The 19,977-nt window shown below is 49.3% G+C and overlaps 1 protein-coding gene across 3 annotated transcripts in view; it reads right to left on the bottom strand.

Moving 5' to 3' along the window:
* Positions 1-757: 757 nt before the first annotated feature.
* The window catches only part of COLQ (collagen like tail subunit of asymmetric acetylcholinesterase), a gene marked incomplete at both ends in the record, with an annotated part of 51,586 nt that continues 32,366 nt past the window's right edge, over positions 758-19,977 (bottom strand). For all 3 annotated transcript variants that reach the window (XM_084246869.1, XM_084246870.1, XM_084246868.1), the window contains 10 exons: positions 758-827; positions 2,554-2,656; positions 4,096-4,219; positions 4,818-4,937; positions 5,901-6,043; positions 11,526-11,631; positions 16,364-16,444; positions 18,901-18,936; positions 19,104-19,148; positions 19,775-19,801. In XM_084246869.1, the coding sequence (XP_084102995.1) occupies positions 758-827; positions 2,554-2,656; positions 4,096-4,219; positions 4,818-4,937; positions 5,901-6,043; positions 11,526-11,631; positions 16,364-16,444; positions 18,901-18,936; positions 19,104-19,148; positions 19,775-19,801 (855 nt within the window). The remainder of the gene's footprint in view (positions 828-2,553; positions 2,657-4,095; positions 4,220-4,817; positions 4,938-5,900; positions 6,044-11,525; positions 11,632-16,363; positions 16,445-18,900; positions 18,937-19,103; positions 19,149-19,774; positions 19,802-19,977) is intronic.

The following is a 19,977-nucleotide window of genomic DNA, read 5'->3' as shown; positions in this document are numbered from 1 at the left end:
GGGACATTGCATGGCAGAGGTCAAAGTGCAGAGAGTCCTCAGGTCAAGATGGTGTTGGATAAGAGCCGCCTCTTTGGGAAGGTCGAGAAGCAAAGGCCACTGTTCTGCTAGTCTTCGGGGTGAGCACCCTGCTGAGACACCACCTCTGCCCAAGGTAGAGCAGGAGTTAGGGGAGCAGCCTCTGTCCTTTTCACAGTTGGGTCTCTCTTCCTGGAGGAGCCGCCTCCTAGTGCGGCTGTGCTGGGCGGTGGCCCTCTGATGGCTCCCTGGGGGGGGTCCAGAAATGGGAGCCTCCAGGAGAGAACAGGCCCACTTCCAGACTTCCTGGATCACAGACCTCCAGAGAAGCGACAGCCAGTGCCCTAGTGAGAATGCCTGAGTTTCTGGAGGTCGTAGGCACACAGATGCCCCAAATGGGACGAGAACAAACTCAGACACAGGTGTGTGTGTGTGTCTAAGGTGCTGAGTCAGGTCCATGGCCTGGCTGATCCATCCAGAGAGAAAGGGCACGGACGGTGCCCCCCAGCCAGAAGGTGGTGATGGGGACATTTCCCAGCTGGGCCCGCAACAGGAGGCAGGGTCCTGAGTTCTTCTGATCAGGCTGAGGTCAAAGTGCATCTTAGCAGCAGGAGTCTGTCCTTGTTCTTGTCCCACGAAGGTGGTAGAAACTGGACCAGGACGGCTCGAGGTCAGTGTGATGAGAGTGGAGAAGCTGCTGCCAGTCTCGCAGGATGCAGCCACCTCCTCCAGGGAGCCCTCACGTGAAGTAGCGGCAGGGTGTGGAGTCAATGTAGCAGTACGGGGTGCACTGCAGGTCTCCGTAGGACCTGAGGGAGGCAGATGGCAGCCGGGGGTCAGGGAGATGTGGGGTGGTGGACAGCTCTGAGGACTCTCTTCTGATGGGCCCTCCAGTGATTTTTGGTCAAACCTCATCATACAGCAGCACTGCTGTCACCTTGCTCAGGGCCAAGGGTGCTATGCAAGCTGTCCGCATTCTTGTTTGGGATTGGGGTGGAGGGAGTTGTGTTCAGACCTCTGGACTTTTTCCCTTGAGACTACTGGGGGTTCTAGCAGAAGAAGGTGGTGTTCTTAACATGGCATCTACTAGAGCATCACCCCCTTCTCAGGCCTAAAGGATTTCCAGCACTTTTCATTAGAAGGTCCCTTACAAGACAAATAACCTGTTTTTGTGAAATCCAGTATGGCTGCCACTAGCCAAATGTAACTCCTGAGTTCTTAACCCATAGCTAATGTGCCTGAAGAATTAAAATTAAAATTTTATTTAATTTGAATTAAAGAGCCACAGGTGACTGGGGGCTACCATGTTGGAGAATAAAGTCCACACCTCTGTAACCCCAGGGCTAATCCTGAGACAAGGTTAGCCATTATACCCATATTCACAACATCTCCCAAGGCTTCTAGGGATGAGAGCAACCCCAGTGAGCCAGCAGGTAAGCCTTGGGCTCTACTCAATTCTGTACTCCATGTCTGACTATCGATACCCAATTGTCTCCATCATGCCATCAACCAGCTCAGACCTTGCACCCCTCTCTGCAGCCCTTATTTCAGGTGGGGGCAGTGCAAACAGACAGACAGAAGCAATGTGGGCCTGGTCAAGTCTACCAGGCTGATTGCTGGGGTGACCACAGGCCTGTAGGAGGTTGAGGAGACCCCCACTTTGGAACTAGAGAGACAGGCCTGGTATTTGTCCCTAGTCTTGCCCAGGGCCTGGGTCCCAGCCTTCCAGAGGAACAGGGCTGGAAGCAAAGGTTGACAAGATTGACTCCTGAAGGACCTGGAAGGAGTGAAGGGCCAGTGATCCCCTCTGGAGCCAGGGGGAGCAGGATGTGACTGGGGGAAGGCCCGGCCTTTCCTTTTTCCCTCAATGCTGTACAACTGGTTTTGCGAGGAACCAGGTTAGGGTTTGAGCCATTTTTAGCCTAGGAAGCCACATTCCGGCCTGGAATCAGTGCCTCACTGGCTACTGGCCTTCAAGGACTAGGGAGATGTCCAGGTGGACGTCCAGACAGTAGCACACGCATTCTGAGAGACATGAGCTCCCCCCGGGCAGTCTCGGAAAGAACTAACAGCAGAACCCTAAGTTCCTGGGATTTTCTCGGAAAGGCCAACAGCCCGGAGAACTAGATAAGAATGGTGGCGTGACCTCTTTTTCACTCACAGGCCTGCCAGTGCTGGGGGGGTGTTCCAGAGAATTCCTATTACAGAGATGCTTACATTCTTTGAAATGCCCTGACCCCTGACCCCTCCACCCCCTCCCACACCCAGAAAACTGAGGGGTCCTGGCAGCCATCAGGGGTGGGAGTCACAGGGGCAACAGCCCAGCCTAGACCCTGCTTATCCCCTCCGGTGGCTGGTGGACGCACAGGCGGCTGGGGGCAGGGGACAGGCGGTGATGATGTTTGATGTGCTTATTGCCTGTTCCCTGTATTATGTTATCTGTCGACACAACTCAATGTGTAGAAAGTACCAAGAACAAATAAAGGCACTCAAAATAACTGAAGGAAGACAGGGAGGCACTGAGGTTATCCCTACCCAGGGAGATAGGTCTCACACGTCAGGGAGCCAAAGTCGGAGCCGTCACAGTCCTCCACGCCCTTGTGCCGGTGGCCGTCTCCACAGTAGGCCCGGTGACAGCCTGAGGGGACACAGGGAGTCAGCTCTGAGAAAGGTGCGGGACAGGCTTGCCTGGGCCTGTCAGCACTGTGTGGCTTTAGAGATCTGAGCACACGTGTCCACAAAGCTTCTGAAGCATCAGGGACTTCCCCAGACCCACATCCCACAGCAGGAAATAAGGAGCCCAGCGCTGCAGCCCAGCCCAAGGCTGGTTACATGTGAGGTGGACGGCAGGCCGTTGACCTCTCTAAGCCTCAATGTCCTAGTCCTAAATCTGGGCCATGGACTCTGCCTTCCCCTCATGGGACCATGAGGGTTCCTGTGGGCGGAAGTCCAGGAGATGATGAACTTTCAGGTGGGTGATGCTGGAGGGTAACTTTGGGCCCCTGGGGAACCAGATTGTCTTCAGCGAGGCCTCTGTTCTCACAGGAGGGGAAGCTCTTGGAGTCTGAGGTCTGCCATATTTCACAGTTCCTTCCTGCCGTGTGGTCTCCTGTGTGACGATGTCTGCACCAGGAGCAGAAGGGACACCTAGCAAAGCCAGCAGCCTGGGGATCACCTCCTGGGGACTGTAATGGGCAAGCACAGCTACCCCGGGGGACCAGCAGCTTCTTGTCCCCTCCCCTGCCCAGGCATACCCTGCCCTGGAGCTTCTAGTGACAGACCACACTTTCTACCTACACGTCCCCAGCCCAGGCCTGGTTCCTTCCTGGAGGGGCCTAAAAACAAGTCCTGAATGGATTCAGTGAAGGGACAATGAACTGTCAGAGCCTCCACAGACAATCCACACGTAGGTTAGCTCACAGAATCCTAAAGACACAATGGGGCAGGACTGTTGTACCATTTCTGAGATAAGGAAAGTGGGACTCGGAGCCATAAACTGCCCTCCAAGGGCCCCCTCTTCTAGTGCCTCCCCTTGGAGCTGAGAGTTGGCTGGGGGCTCTCAGCACTTGCATTTGAACTCTGACCTTTCTGATTCTAAAACCCATGCTTTCAACCTCACCTCCTGCTTGTCACTTGATTAAAAAAAAAAAAAAACAAGCAAGCAGACCCCCCCAGCACCCCACAGGCCTGAAGGCAGCCCTGGCCAACCCCCTACCCTTAAAAAGTCTTTGCTGCTAGGCCTCCAGAAGGTAAACGTGGGCCCTCATTCCACTATTTGGCCTGACCCCTCAGTCCTGCGTCACCTTCCTCTTTTCATTTAGAATGTGCGTTTTGCTAGGAAGTAGGAATCAGACCTAGTGGCTTCACTTTGGGACAAGACCCTTGACACCAATCCCCATGACATGCTGGGTGTGACAAAGTTGACATTTGACCTAAGTGGGGAGCCCAGCTCCCTGCAGTCCACATGCACCCCGAGTGATTCTGGACCTGTCCTGAACCACCACAGTGTCCAGGAGGGCCCGGCCTTCCACCGATGGCAGCCCAAGCCTCAGGCCCTCCTGGGCTGGGCCCACTCACTGATGCAGTCGTCACCGGCATCATCATTCCCGTCGTCACACTCCTCCCCAGGCTGCAGGACCCCGTCCCCACAGGTGCCAAGGCGGCCATCTATGTTGTAGTCCATGGGGTAGAAAGGGGTCAGCTGGGCAAAGAAACACAGCAGTTACCAGGGATGGTGTGTGGGTCGTTGCCGCTGGAGACAGAGGTCTGGCCCTTGGCTTCCCTGGGTGGGAAAGCACTCCGCCCTTTGCTGTCACCCAGAGCTCTGTCGTTGGCAGGAAGGCCGGGCCAGTCGGGATGGTGGCCGGGACGTGGAGAGCTGCTCAGAAGCAGGGTGAGGGAGGATGCCCTTCCATGGAAACAGCTTGCAGAGATCTCGGCCCCAAACTGCTGGCCTTCCCTCCCTTTAATAATGTGTCCCTCCTGGGCCTCCCCGGTGGCACAAGGGGTTAAGTCTGAGCACTATGAAGCTATCTGCAGCCTCTGCAGCACAAGTTTGATCCCCAGCCAGGGAGCTACCCACATGGCTCAGCAGACCTCTCCTGACTCGCCTGCTGCTCCCCTCAGCAGTGTATTTCAGTCACTCCACCTGTTCTGCTCCCTACTCTGTCTCTGGTGAATCCTCTCGCCCCCCACACCTCTGGCCTACACCTCAGTTCTTGTATGCATAAATAAATAAAAATAAATCTTAAAAAAAAAAATGTGTCCCTCTCCTGTGTGTGTGGGGTGGGGGAGTGTACCTGGATGGGGAGCCAGCCGAGGCTGTCCTTGAAGTACAGAGATCTCTGGTCTCGCCGAAAGGCAATGGCATTTTGAGTGTTCAGCCTCTCAAGCTCTTCCTGGTTGTTAACCACAAAAATCTGCCAGACAACACAGTGGTGAGGATTCCAGAAAACACTTCTACAGGGGTCAGGGGGAAAGCTGGAGAAGGAAAGAGAGTCTCTATCTTGGGGCTGGTTGACCTTGGGAAGGGGACTTTGCTTCTCACCCTGGCATTCCTCTTTAAGTGGGCAGGAATGTCTTGATATCTACACCTCCTAAATCTAGTTCCTAGTGTCCGGTTTGGGGGCAAAAGAAGTCCACCCATCATTTAAAAGTTATCCTGAGACTTCAATGAAAAGGTGGTGTCATCTACTTAAGAGTAATTCAACACCTGGAGATGATACTTAACAGAATTCTCAGACTCACTCCAAGATTAATTACAGTGTTATTTACACTAATGAAAAGCTTGGGGCACCTCATAAATATCCAATAATAGGGCACTGGCTAAATAAAGCCCAGCACAACCACATAATGGATGAATGATTGTATAGCCATTCAAATGATGTTTATGATGAATTGATGTCCAGGGTTTATGTCAAATAACCCCAGGGAAGTGGGCATTGGTGAGAGGCACGAAGAGGAAACAAAATTAGCCATGAATTGATCATTGTCGAATTGGGGTGGCGTGTAGCTGGAGCTGCCCTTGCATGCACCAAGGGTACCCATCTGCTTTGTATTTATAAATACAATTAAAAGATTAAAATGATATTTATAGTGTGGAAACATGGCAGGATTCCTACTGAGTCAACTGGAGTACAACATATTTATCAGCTCAACCATATAAATTTGCTCCTCAAGAAGACAAAGAAAACTCCCAAATGGACCCACGTCCGATGGAAAAGTTTGGTTTTCTTCTTTTGATTCCCCCCATATCTCCCTATTTTCCAGAGTGAGAGTGTACCCAGTATAATGCGGAGAAATAAATTTTACCAAGCCCCAAGAGGATCAAGTAAGAGGTCCTGAATGATAACGACCCCCGATTTCACCTGCAAGAGACTTACCACGGGAACTCTGGGGGAATTGGGCCCGTACACGGATTCCCCCTGGGAAGGGTTATTATTCACATTCATGGGATTCCCACAAAGACATCTTCCTGGAGGCCCGGGAAATCCTCTCTCCCCTTTGGGCCCCATGACAAGTTGTCCTAGGAAGCAACAGATCACTGTGTTACAAAGTTGGCCACTACCCATCCCTGCACTTCCTCATTGCATGAGAAAAAAATCCTGTCTGTTGAGACCAGTGTTATCAGGGAGTTTCTTGCTGATGACTGCATTGCTGGCTGATGACTTTTATTGTATTTTAATCATTTTAGTTTGTCCTTTTTACATAGAGAATCTTTACCAAGGGATTTCTACGTGTGGGTTTCTCTGATATCTTCTGGAAGAAAATGGAACATTAGAAAATGCTCAGCCTGTTGATTCTCCCCCACTGAGAAGAGTGTCTGCAAAGACCTGAGCAAGAAATGGACCCCCTGGCGCCCTGAGACCTGCCAGGGTGCAGCCGCCACCGCCACTCCTCCAGATCACGCTCCAGACCATTCCTATAGAGGCAGAGGAACGGAGCCCAGGCCTCTGTACTTTCAAAAGTTCTGCTCAGTGCGCACCAAGACTGAGAGCCTTAGCTCAACTAAGCCAATGGAGTCTCCCCCTCTCCCCTGTCAAGATTGTTCTCCCCTCACACTCCATCTCTCCCTCTCCAGGTTCCTTCTAATCACTCGCCACAGGAAAGCCTTTCTGTATCTCCACCCTCTCTCGGGTTCAGATGTAATTGGATAGTTTCTGTGTCTTTTCTTTTCTTTTAAAGATTTATTTATTTATGCATACAAGCATTGGGGTATAGGCCAGAGGTGTGGGGGGTGAGAGGATTCACCAGAGACAGGGTGGGGAGCAGAACAGGTGAATTAACTGAAATACACTGCTGACAGGAGCAGCGGGCGAGTCAAGAGAGGTCTGCTGCGCCTTGTGGGTAACTCCCTGGCTGGGGATCGAACTCGTGCTGCAATAGCTGCAGATTGCTTCATAGGTTGTGTCTTAACCCCTTGCACCACCAGGGAGGCCCTCCCTGTGCCTTTTCTTCTAGACTTTTCTTCAGGACACTTATTTCTGAGTGTGAGATTATCTGATCATGGTCCCTTTCTCCCAGTGGAACACGAGCTCCACGAGGGCAGGGCTGGGTCTGTCTTCACTCTCTGGGGCTGACAGATAGCACGGGCACAGCTGGGGTCCAGTGGCTGGATGAATGAATGAATGACGCAGATGAATTGGAAGGTTCTTCAGAAAAGGCTCAAAGTCACGCTGAAAAGGGCTAGAGCAAGAGCCATCCAGTGGAAAGAGAGGGGGAGACTGAACAAGGAAAGACATAGACACTCCCCCCCATACCCCCACACCCCCCCACACCCCCAGCCGCAAAAACAAAGGGGTTTGGAGACGAGCTGGTGGCTGGCTCCAGGCTGTAGAACATGATATAGCCAGCAACTGTAGACGCTTGCAGGGTCCAGAAGGACAGAAGATAATATGACCCCAGGGGACAGGTCTGGGCAGGACCCCAGGGAAGCCGTCACAGCTGGAAGCCACCGAGCCTTCCTGGGCTGGTGGACAGAGCTGCTGGCATGCACGCAGGGGAGGGCCCCATGGGAGGAGCTCCTGTCTAATGCTCCTCTGGTCTCAGGACAGGCTGCAGAAGGGCCTCCATGGTGGTGCAAGGGGTTAAGCACAACACTATGAAGCTATCTGCAGCCTCTGCAGCAAGAGCTTGCTCCTCAGCCAGGGAGGTGACCCACATGGCACAGCAGACCTCTCCTGTCTCACCTGCTGCTCCCCTCAGCAGTGTATTTCAGTAGCTCTGCCTGTTCTGTTCCCCACTCTGTCTCTGGAGAATCCTCTCGCCCCCTGCACCTCTGGCCTGTAACCCAGCTCTTGTATGCATAAATGAATAAATTTTTAAAAAAAGGGGGGAGCTGGAGAGACAGACCCCACCGGCCCAGGAATATTCTGGGTAATTAAGACCTCGGGAAATGAGGCGGGGGGAGTGCTCTAATCAAAGACATGAGAGTGGCATTGGAGCACTCTTCCAGCAGTTTCTGTGATCTCAGAGAGATCCAGGCGACTGTCTCATCAGCCAGCCTATTCATGGCAAGGCTGAGGTCTGAATTCATGTTTGATTTAACACTGCATCATTCAAAAGAGAAGCATCCAAGCCTATGGATACTCACAGGAAGCTGGCAATTCCCAGCCACATTGATTCACTTAGACCCTGTTTGGGAGCAGGAAGAATTCAGTGAAATTTGTAATTTGGTTATTGCAAATTACATCCTAAAAGCATTTTGCTTTTATTCCCCTCCCCCATCCCCAGCCCCTCTTTCTCTGGAACTTGGGTGGTGAAAAGCTCCCGCCTACTCTATGTCCCCAGCACCTTCCTGGCCCAAGGCGCTGGGCATCAGAACCACAGGCAGCCTCCTGACAGGACGTGGCAGGGATCTTGCTTCCTTCCTGCCAGCCCTGCTGTTTCCCTGCTGTTTCCTCCCAGCTGTCGGAGGGCATATGTTACCACTGCCTGTTTTCTGCCAGGCCATACTGAAGGGCACAGCAACCAGAACTTGCCCCATCTCAGGCTTCCTAGGGGCCTGGCCTCTCCAGCAGCTGCCCCTGCCCCCCTTCCTGGCAAGCAGAGGAACCACAGAACTATCCCCCCACTCCCAGGCTGCACTATCAGGACAAGTTTCAGGACCAGGAGTCACAGGCTCATCCTGGACTAGACCAGATTCTGAACCAGGCAAGGCCACCTACCTGTCAGCAGCTCTGTGACCTTGGGGAGGTCACTTCCCTGGGGCTCAAGGCTCTCCTCTGTCAGGGGAGGCATGGAGAGGAGCAGAGCAGGGAAGTAAGCTGAGTTGCGCAGAACCCAAGGCTCTAGCCCAGGCGGGATTGGGCTGGAGTTACTGGCACTCTGGGAAGCAGCGCACGGAATCTTGGGTGTAGTAGACAGGCTTTTCCCACGAGAGTGGGTTTAGGGCTTTTATCAGACTCTCAAAAGTAGTCTCAGGTATTACTTTGGGTTCCACTCTCGATGATTGTCCAAAGTCCCAGGCATAGAGGTCTCTTTCAAACTCTTCTCTTCAGCCCCCAAAAAACCTTTCCAAAAAACAAAATAATTGCCCCATTTTCTTCAGCCCACTCACTCTGAATGGCTTCAGCCCGTTCATCAAAAAGGAAGTGACTCAAGGCAGGCCAGGGAGGAGACGGGTCAGAGGAGGCCCACATGCCCCTGACTGCCCTGCAACAGCCCAGGGGACCTGCCAGAGCCTATGCAGCCCACCTGTGCATACCTCTGGGGGCCAGCCCCTTCCAGCCCACTTGTGCACACCTTGGTGGGGGGGGGGGTTGGCCAGGCCCTTCCAGCATGCCTGCCAGGGACCTGCAGGATGCAGGACTAACTCTACCACAGCCCCTGCTGTGAGGGCTTGCCATCTAGAAGGAGATGAAACACATCTGCAAGAAGTGGAGGGTCCGTAACAGAAGGCAACATGCGGCCTGGGCTGGGAGGGAGCCCCAACCCTTAGGGACCCTGGGAGGCCTAACTGAAGACAGCTTGGGAGGAAGGAGAGGATTTTGCTGGGTGAGCCAGAGGATGATGGGCCATTTCAGGCCATGCAGACTCAGAGAAACCACAGAATATGTTCTAGCTGAACAGATATTGGGGTGTTTACTGCAGGACAGAAGCCAGGGTGTGGAGGGGGAAAGGAGGCACGCATAGTAGGCTGAGTAAGAAGGATCTGAAAGACCAAGGCAAGAAAATACGAATGTGTTGCGCCCACTAAAGGGATGGGGTAACATCCACCAGACAAGAGAGGGGGTTCCTGATCAGTTGCTGAAGATCTGCAGGTCCTGCCCTCTCACTCAACCCCATGGCCTAGGAGAGAAATGGATTCAAGTCAGATGAGGGCTGGCCTTTATAAACAGATGCACACAGAGAGGGCATTCAAATCTTCGTGGGCTAAGGACCTCTCTGCATTCGTGGCTCCGTGCCTCCTAGCTGCTCCCATTTTGTGAACCCCTAAGGACCCCAAGGGCCACCAACAGAGCCCCTTGCAAAGGCAAAACCCAGGCTCCAGGTCATGTTCTCAGTCTCTGGATTGGAAGCTCAGACCCATGGGACTCAAGGAAACATTTTGCTTGCCAGACTAAGGGCCCAGTGGGAAGCACCCCTAACCAGATCATCTAATCAACTCATGGACACGCAGATCAGGTTGCATCTTAAATCTAGTTCCTATAACAAAACAGACATAGGAGTGGCGTGATCACTCATGGGCAGAACGCTGATGTTTGTTCTCACAATGTTTCTTCCTCTCCTGTTTTCAAGGAGGTAATGGGACTTTAGGCCCTTGTTTGCCTTTGCTAAGAACAACTATCATTTGAAGACAAACTTGCCTTTCCACCTTCTGGTCTCAGAAAAGGACAAAGCTCCCAAGAGGGGTGGAGGTGTAGAAGGAGAATGAGGAGGAAGGGGCCAGAGGATGGACAAGAAGGGGTTTCTCCAGATTGGAGAGGAGAGGGACCCCCTGATCCTGGGAGGCAGATGAGATCTCACAAGGTGGGATACTCATTGGGAAGTTGAACCATTGGGACCAGGATCCCCAGGCTAGGAAATGATTTGTTACCCAAGCATGGGGTCAGGCTGGTGGCCACCAAGCACCACACAGACCACACGGCCTTGAACAGCAGATATTTCAGGGGTGCATCAAAGACTGAAGGAGCTTCCCTGATGTTTTTCTGCCATAATCTCCCCAGATCTTTGCCCAATGTTTCTGAGGCTGTTGGCGGAGTGAAGAGAATCCTAACAATGCATGAGATTCAATTTTCCAGGCATCCTGACAGGGTGGAGTCTCAGAGCTGGCTTTAATTTGGTTTAAAGGATCTAATAAGATGTGACATTTCTTGATTACCCTATGATGTGGCGGCAAATCTATTCCCATAAACGCAGAGTGGAGAAATTACACTGTAGAATTTTAATGGATTTTGTTTTCTTTTAAAAATTGGAATAGAAATTGTTTTGATTGGGTCCTCCCTGGTGGCACAAGGGGTTAAGATGCAGCATTATGAAGCTATCTGCAGCCACAGAAGCATGAGTTCGATCCCCAGTCAGGGAGGTGACCCCCACATGGTATAGCAGACCTCTCCTGTCTCACCCAGTGCTCCCCTCAGCAGTGTATTGCAGTCAATCTTCCTGTTCTGCTCCCCACTCTGTCTCTGATGAACCCTCTCACTCCCCTGGCCTATACCTCAGCTCTTGTGTGCATAAATAAATATATCTTAAAAAAAAAAAGTGTAAGCTGATAAAAAGTTGCTGCTATTTTTTCACTTAAAGTATAGATGTGTTACCAGTGTAATTTTTCTTCTTTTTCCTATTTGTTCTCCAAAAATGCTCAAACAAAGCCAAATGGGTGTTTATCTCTCTTGCGCAAAAAGTTGAATGGATGAGCTAAATTATGGGAAAATTATAAATATATTGAAGTGCCTCTGACAGTTTCTAACTCAAAACACAAGGCTGCTGGCATCACATTAGCCCTCTCTGGGGAGGCTAGCCAGGAGTGGAACTCTCTAGATCAAGTGAAACAGTGTGGTTCTTACCTGCTGATGGGGTGCCAGGGGGACCTGGAGGACCTGGTCTGCCAGGTTGACCAGAAGGTCCAGGCTTGCCTGGTGGGCCCATAACTCCACTATCTCCTTTCTGTCCCTGGCAGAAAGAAAGGCAGAGTCTGTATGATAACATGACATAGCAAACTTCCTTCCCCACTTTTCTCTAAATCAGGGACCACCCTGCACTTTGGAGCAAGAGCCCAGGACAAGATGCAGTGACAGAGATCTTGACTAGCAATTTCCTAGAATACTCAGGGCAGGTGACATTCAAGATAGTGATGTTTGCAAGTTTGCAGACATTACTTCTTGCTCTGTCCTAGAAACACAGCACGTGACAGCTGAAAGGAGCCAACCCCCATACTCCCCTTGCTGGGAAGATGAGGAGCAGAGCCTCAGCAAAGAGCAGGGGTTTCTGGTCACCTAGCAGGGAGGCTGCAGAGTTGGGCCTAGAACTCAGGCTTTCTATCAGCACCTCAGGAACATTTCCATTTCATCCCAAGAGCTCTTTCTACCCAGTGGCTTCCTGTTTTTCTCAGGATAAAGACCTAGATCCTTACTTCAGCCTTCAAAGCCCTGTCCAACTGGGCTTTCTAATCTCATTTCAGCTTTTTGGTGTTTTTGGTCTTCAAGAGCGCATGCCTTTTATCTCTCTCCTCAAGACTCTTCTCTCTACCCTAAACTCCACTTCTCTCCCCTTTGCTTAGTTAACTCCCTCCCGTTCTTCAGCTCTTAACTCAAATGTCTCCATAGCAAAGCCTCCCCTGACCTTGCCAGACTGAGTCAGTTCTCTCAGTCATTGGCTCTCAAAATTCTTTTCATTCATGGCTTTTATCCCAGATCATAACTCTACAATTATTTGTGTGGTCATTTCATCAAGTCTCCCCCTGGGACTAGAATCTGTCTTGTGTACCTCCCTTCCCCAGGTCAAATGAGGGAGGAGAAAGAAGCTAAGAACATCAAGGGGATGGAGTTTTGTTGGGCAGTAAGTCAAGAAATCTGGGTTTTCACTTCGGCCATGAGATCCTGCTAATTCAAGCCATTCCTTGGGCCTCCGTTTTCTCATCTGTAAAATGGGCACAGTCAATATATACCTATGCAGCTTTGTCAGGGGGTTAACAGATCTCAGGAATGAAAAGCTGTTTTGCACAGAACCAAGGGTTCAATGGAGCATGTGGATTATCACAGCAATTGACTTGGATTTCACACGTTTAGAAAATTTCTTAAAACAGTGTGTCCTTTTTGCTGCCTGTTCTGGAAGGGTCAAGAGTGAACAGTTCTCCCTCAGGGCTGCCCTTAGGAATGACCCTAGAAACCAAGGCAGGTTTACACTTGGAGGCTCTTCCCTGGAACATTCTGCTAGCTGTCTGCTCTTGCCCAGGGCCTAATAGGACAGTGATTAATGCCCGACATCGCCAGCCTGGATCCCTTTTCTACATGTGTGCTTTGGTGGATGTGCCCACCTGATGAAATGCCACCTTCCCTGGGCCTGGGAAGTAGGCAGGCGGGTACTCCTTTCCAATCACAATGGTGACCTGATGTCTTGTCAACATGTCCCTGGGCAATGCCCAATGAGTTCTTAAACTTAATATGGGAACTGTGAGATCTGTTTCCAATTTTGTCCTGATGGAGGGAGTTCTTAAGCCTTTGCCCAAGCTGAAGCATTTCCATGAGGTAACCAAGATGGGTCCCAGAATGGTCAAGGAAGTCACACCATCTTAATATAGCCACTGTTAAGGCTTGTTTTTCTAACAGCCATCACAGCTGGCCATGAGCACAGGAAGTGCCACAGCTCCAAGGAGCTGGAAATGCTCCTTGACCTGACACCAGCAGTAATGGAACTTTCTGTTTACCAGTCATCTGCTCGGAACAAGCCACCTCTCCATGAGCAGGAGTCTTGGGGCAATGCTTTCCAGGAAAGGCATTCTTTGATCTTTTGTGGCCACAACGTTTGGCAACCCCTCTCAAAGAAGTTGTTCTGCTTCCTTAACTAAAGGTTTTATAATCACGTCAAGAGCTAGTTTCCTGGCCATCCTGAAGCAGGAAGGTGATGAGAGAAGGTGTAGTGCAGGGAAAAGCAGGTCTCCACCCTCTAAGTTCTGACCCTGGCTTGGAAGCTGGTTTAGCAGGGGTCATGACAGGGCAGCCCACTTCCCTGGTCCTAATTTTCCTTGGGACTACATGGAGGGAATTGGATCCTTCTGGCTCTGAAATTCTAATCTCCTGAGGTCCCTCTGGATTTCTGATTCCAGGACTTGGATCAACTTACAATAACCTCCAGAAACTCCTAGCACCACTGATTCAACAAACACTTGATCTATAAGACTCTATGCTAGGAAATTAATTTATGATAAAAAGAAAGGACCATGGGAGGTGGGCAAAATGGGTGAAGGAGGTCAAAAGGTACAAACTTCCAGTAATAAAATATATAAGTCCCGGAACTGTAACGTACGGTATGATGACTATAGTTGACAACACGGTTGCATGTTCAAAAATTGCTAATAGAGTAGATCTTAAAAGTTCTTATCACAACAACAAAAAAAATTTTGTAATCATGTGTGGGGACAGATGTTAACCTGACCAATTGTGATGATCATTTCATAGCGTGTAGAAAATAGTGAATTGTTGTGTTGTACACCGCGACAACCAGAATGTTTATGTCAATTATATGTTGCTCCAATCAATCAATCAGTCCAAAATGGGACTGAATACAAGACCATGACAGGTTCCCCCAGGCTAACAACTCAAGCACAGAAAGGCACTGGGCTTTGGCACATACTCAGGCTGTTCATGACATCTCATGGAAAGGTTGAACTTATTTCCCTAACATCTCTGAAACCCCAGACAAGGTTCTAGGGTGGTTGTTAAGATTACTTCAACTGAACCATTCTCAAAAGATATCAAGGAATTCTTGACTTCTATCCTGACTAGGAAAAGATAAACACTGCCCACAAAAAAAAAAACAAAAAAAAAAACTGGAAGACAGAGGCCAACAGGCTTCTAGAATCTTCTAGCACAAGAAATTTAGATAATCAGCAGTTGGGGAGAGAGTGATTTGTTTAAATTTTTTTTCCCTTTGTTCTTTTTCGGAGCCTCTATTTTAGGAATTGTTGAGCACCCACGGGCATGCTCACTGTAAAACACTATAAAACTCTCACAGTTGAATTGGAATATGGTGACTTTAAAAGCTATTGTGGAACCTGAATTACCCAGCTTGGCACTTGCATCATTCCTAAGTTCACATGATAAAACTGGAGTTGGCTTCCTGTGTTACCACCACTGAACCTCTGGCTTCGCCCCAGAATCCCATGGAAGTCCCCTGCCAGGTCAGCTATAGCAGGTGCCCAGAAGTCAAGCTCAGGTACTGGGACAGGGGGGCCAACTTAGAACCACAAACACTGCACTGGGGCAGGAAACCTGTTTTTAATCAGTCCCCACACCCCACCCCAGGTGATTCCGACATCAGCTAAAGCTTAAAAACCACAATTTATGGTGGTGGAAATTCTATGGGGCCTACACCTAAGAAAAGAAAGCAAACATTGTTTAAAAATGAACAATGATGTAAAATATATACAAATAAAATTTATTTTTTTTTTTTTATTTTTTTTTTTTGGTGGGACCCTCGCCGGCGGCAGGGGAGCCAACCTGCGCTGCAGAGGCTGCAGGCAGCCCCGCAGCCCAGCGTGCAACAGCTGCGCCACCAGGGGAGGCCCCAAATAAAATATTTTTTAAAAAACAACACAATCTAGCCCAAGGGAAGAAAAAAATAAAATAATGAAAAATTTGTGCCCATGGAGAGGTATTCACCTCTCTGTGTTAAATGTAACTCAGGCCACTCTGGCTCAAGCAATATATTGCTGACTCATTGGTTACTAGGGTGCAGACATTTTAAAGGATGTTTACAAATGCTTCATGAAAATCTGCGGTAACAAGCAAAAATGTGTATGTTTTGGTTTTAGTTAAAAATATCTGATACAATAAGGACATACTGGGTTAAAAAAGAAAACAACACCCAGACAGCCTAAAAAGTTCACAAAAGAAATAACATGGGGAGAAGATACATCCAAGTGGTAACATGGTTTATACCCAGGGCCTAGGTCTTTAGATTTCACGCCTACTTTTGAGACTTTTCCAAGTTTTCCGAGATGATGTCTACTACGCTGACAGTTGGAAAGGAAGGCAAATGCCAATAAACTCATAACCAAAAAAATAAAAGGGCACATCTCTCAGCCTGTCCAAGAGAGGAAAAGGAGGAGCCCCCTGAGCTACTCAGCTCAGCTGCAAAGTCAGCTACGGCGGGTTCCCTTCCTTACTTCTCTCCCCGTCCCACGTTACGTGGCCTGGTGTGACACAAGAGCCTGCTGACCAGGGCAGTCAGAGCTATATCGTTAAGAGCGCCCATATTGTGAAGAGGTGCACTTACAACTTGGGGATTTGAGGGGGGAAAAGTCCACCCTATTGCTGGGACTCAGATAACCCTTCAATAGTAGGGAAATAGCTGGGCTTTTCTTCAAAACTACCATGGGGTGAGGAGGGGCAAAAACAGGTTGTTTACCCAGAAAACCTGGTTGTTGCTCCCAGTTTCTTTGATTAAGCCAGACCCGTTCTTAGGACTCAATCCATTCTTGCCTCCATTCAGCTTGCATGGGGCATTCTATGTGATGCAACTTAAACTATGGTTCACCTGGAGGAGTTGGGGGCTCCTGGAAATGATGCTGCTTCTTCCACCAGACAGAGGACACTGAGTGACCCCACCCCTTACCCCTCCACAGCCCCACCCCCAAGGTCGTGAGGGCCTAACTACAGGAAGGTGGTCATCCGGGGATCCTCACCTGCTTGCCTCGTTTTCCTGGTCTTCCTGTGGGTCCGCGGTGACCTGCTATCCCAGGCTCACCCTTTGGACCCATTTCACCCTGGAAAGAAGAGAGACAAGAGAGGAATTAGGGTGTGTGGAGCAGGCCCAACTCCAGAGGGCTATAGGATCATGGGCCCCAAGGGTGATGGCCTTGACCATTCCAAAGATTCTGAGTGGGCAACTCTGGGAGATTGGGTGGGTGATGGGGTTATGTGAAAAGATATTGGCTTTTCTAGGAAGAGGAAGAAAAGGAGAAAGTTACCCTGGTGGGTGCTGTATGATCTAAGAGAGACAAGTTGCTGGGCGTCATGTATTTGAGTGGCCCAGGTCACCGTGCAGAATGGCCAAAGCAGGAGACTCAGCTACCTCCCTCACATATGTGCTGTAGCACAACTGGTCTGGAAAAAACGTTTTCTCTTTTAGTTGAAATGTTATGTTGTGTTTTCTCTTGTTTTTAGCACAAATTCAATTCTACAGGTTTTTTAATAACTGGACATGATTTTGACAATTTTCATTTTGAGGATGTTTCTGCTCATTTAGGACCTTTTCTTGGAGTTCTATATTTCTCCCACTTGTCAGTAAAAATCAGATTGATTGCTATCCAGCACACTTCATTTAATTAGACGAAAACCCTTTGTGGGGCGAGATGTTGCAGAGTATGTTGGAACACAACATAATTCTTATGAAAGACAAGGAAAGCAATGTCATTCCTCATTGGAAAACCCGATTTTCAATTCTTTGAACCAACTGCAGAATTCCATAGTTAAAGGCCAACCTTTCCTAAACTCATTTCTCCATTTCAGTTTCTTTCCTCCTTCCTTGTGTTCGAGGAGTCTGGGCCCACTGGCTCTTTCTTTGGATCATGCACCCTCAGGTGTGGTTCCTGTCACCATTCACCCCTCAACAGTTCAGCACAAACCACCAAGATACATTAAGTGATAGCCACTGGGAGAAACGCCCTAAGTCAGTAGCTAGTGTGCATGAAGATCCGGCCCAGCCACTTGGAGAGAATGAGAAACACCCAGAGGGCTTTTCACATAGTCTAAGGAGGTCTGACCCATGGAATATTCCAGGGAACCCCAACATTCACTGGGGATCAACCATAAGACTCCGAAATTATCTGTCAGCTCAACCAAATAATTGTCCCTGCCTAAGCTACCAACTTCTAGAATTGTCCATACACCTGTACTTCTTTCCAAATTATGTCTTTCAGCACCCTGGGCAGTGAGAGAGTATAGGATGGTTTTATACAGCCATGGAGGCGCTTGCACAATTTTCCTTGGTTGTTTAAAGGGGGCACAAGGACATCTGGTTTGGCTGGGAGAAAACAGTAGCATGAACAGCATGTTTTTTTTTTCTTCAAGAGCTTGTCAGAGAGAAGTGTGACCCTTCTCTTCATCGACTGGAAGCAGCCAGTAATTCCTTGATCTAATTTCTCTCCTAAAATCTGATTATGGTTATCAGATCATGTCTGTTTGAAGACAGCCTGTCATGAAAGGGAAGAAGGACACTAGATGGCAAGTCTAATAAATGGGGCAGAGGCCAGGGAAGCTGTCATAATTTTATAGTAATTTATTATTCTTTGATGTTCACTGCTGCACTGAATGAAAATCTAGCCTAAATATTTTAAAACCAAAATTTTCCTCTTTTGAATGTTTCCTTTAATTTGCTTGTATAATGAGTCTCTTCATTTTTCAATCCAACATACCACCTAGGGGAATAGGAACAGAGTTTTTGGCAGCTTAAGGCAGGGATGTATTATAATAATTCATGTCAGATGGTTAAAATTATGGTTAAAACATTATAAATATGTTCTGCGGACTGCGGAAGGTCAGATAAAAAGTGTTTATTCCAGTTCCAAACATAAAGGTGAATTTGAAATAGAAAATTTAGAATTCTGAGAAGGCATCCCATTTGCTTGTTTAAAGGCTGTGAGGCTGAGGTTAAAATAACTTCCCAGGATGATTCCTGTGAGCACAAGTAACCACCGTCAGGAGGTTAGGATCTGTGCTAAGCAGCCCTTCATGTGCTCTTTCTCTTTATTCTCTGACACAAAAAACACCCCCTTTTCCCCACCCCGTCTATCCTCCTTCTTCTAGCCCTAACCCTGAGGAAAAGTTTCCCAGAATCTGTCTCTCAATAGCCACCCTCACAATTTGTGTCATATCTATGCCATTGATTAAATACTGTTTCTTGAAATCAATGGATTTAAATCCTTTTTTAATGAAGTCCTGTTGCAGGCAAGGAAGCCATAAAACCCTCTAAACATTTAACTATTTAAATTAAAAACATAACTTGCAAAATACAGAATGTTTGCTGTCACCCCAACTGGGGTGTCCTTTGCCTCAGACCATCCTGCCACCCTCCCAATGTTTATGGCAACTTGCTCCCTTTCTAAACTAGAACCTGCCGTGACTGGGGACCCTAGTCCTCAGGGTCAAAGAGGCTCATTTTGTTCTGTTTGGAGGGGCTGACTTCTTACTGGGGCCACTCTGACGCCTTCTTGGTACTCACTTTCTGCCCCAACATGCCAGGAACTCCAGGAAAGCCCTGTGGAGAGAGCAACAGACACAGTGACCGCCTCCAGAATGCCAGCCGGGAAGGGCGCCAGTCACCTTCCACGCAGTGGGCGCCCTGTCACTCAGCCAGACCACTGGGGCGTGGGTGGGGGTCGCCACTCCCCTTCTAGTTTGCCATTGCTATGGAATGGCCATTACCTTTGCTCCTTTGGGCCCCAAGTCACCCCTTTCACCTCTGGATCCCTAGGAGAAAACCACAAGAAAGAGGCAGCGAATTAAGACCAACCACCAGCAGCAGGTCAAAACTATTTCAGACTTAAAGTGTCCCAAACCAACACCCTCATTTTCCAGGTTCAGAAATAGGCACTGCGCTTAGGAAGGCTTCCTGGTATGCCCAGGAAGAAATGCTTTGTGGTTCGCTTTATATTTGGACCCCAAAGAGCTCTTGCATTAATAAAGGACAACTTGCAGAAAATTGTGAGTTTCAGATCCTCTCTCGTCTTAGAGGAAATGTCCCCAGGCCCCATGTAGGTTTTTTGTTTTGTTTTGCTGCTATTGATAGAGGCGGAGCTTGTGCAGTGGAGTTTGGTGTAAAGATGCAGTCGGCATCTGCCTCCTGCACCTCTCAGCAGCCGCCCTCTGTCCTCCGGCTCAGCTGCTCCATGTAAGGGGCCTCTACTCCTCCCCAGCCGCTTGTCCTGCCTCTAGAGGCCCCTGTCCTCCCTCTGTGCCCACTGACAAAGGACAGGGGAGGGTCTAGGGATGGTCACTGTGGTCGCTGACTAATGACAGACCTGGGTCTGTCCATTGTTCACCACAGAGCTGACTCCCATAGCAGGCTCTGGGAGCCATCAGAGACAAGCACTAACCTTTTCCCCTCTGGATCCAGGGTAGCCCTAAAAGAAAGCAGAAGGTGCATTTGCAATCAGCCCGGCCCTTAAAGTTTAGGGCACAAGCAGAAGGAATCCTGGCTGTGGTGGCCAAGGGTGACCCCACCGGGCTGCAAGCTTTAGTGGAGTTGCAGCAGTAAACACAAAGGCGTCCCTGAGTACTGTGTTTATACCCGGCCTAA

Source organism: Talpa europaea, assembly GCF_964194135.1.
Source record: "Talpa europaea genome assembly, chromosome: 11".
NCBI classification, from domain to species: domain Eukaryota; kingdom Metazoa; phylum Chordata; class Mammalia; order Eulipotyphla; family Talpidae; genus Talpa; species Talpa europaea.
This window is presented reverse-complemented; position numbering and strand designations above follow the sequence as displayed.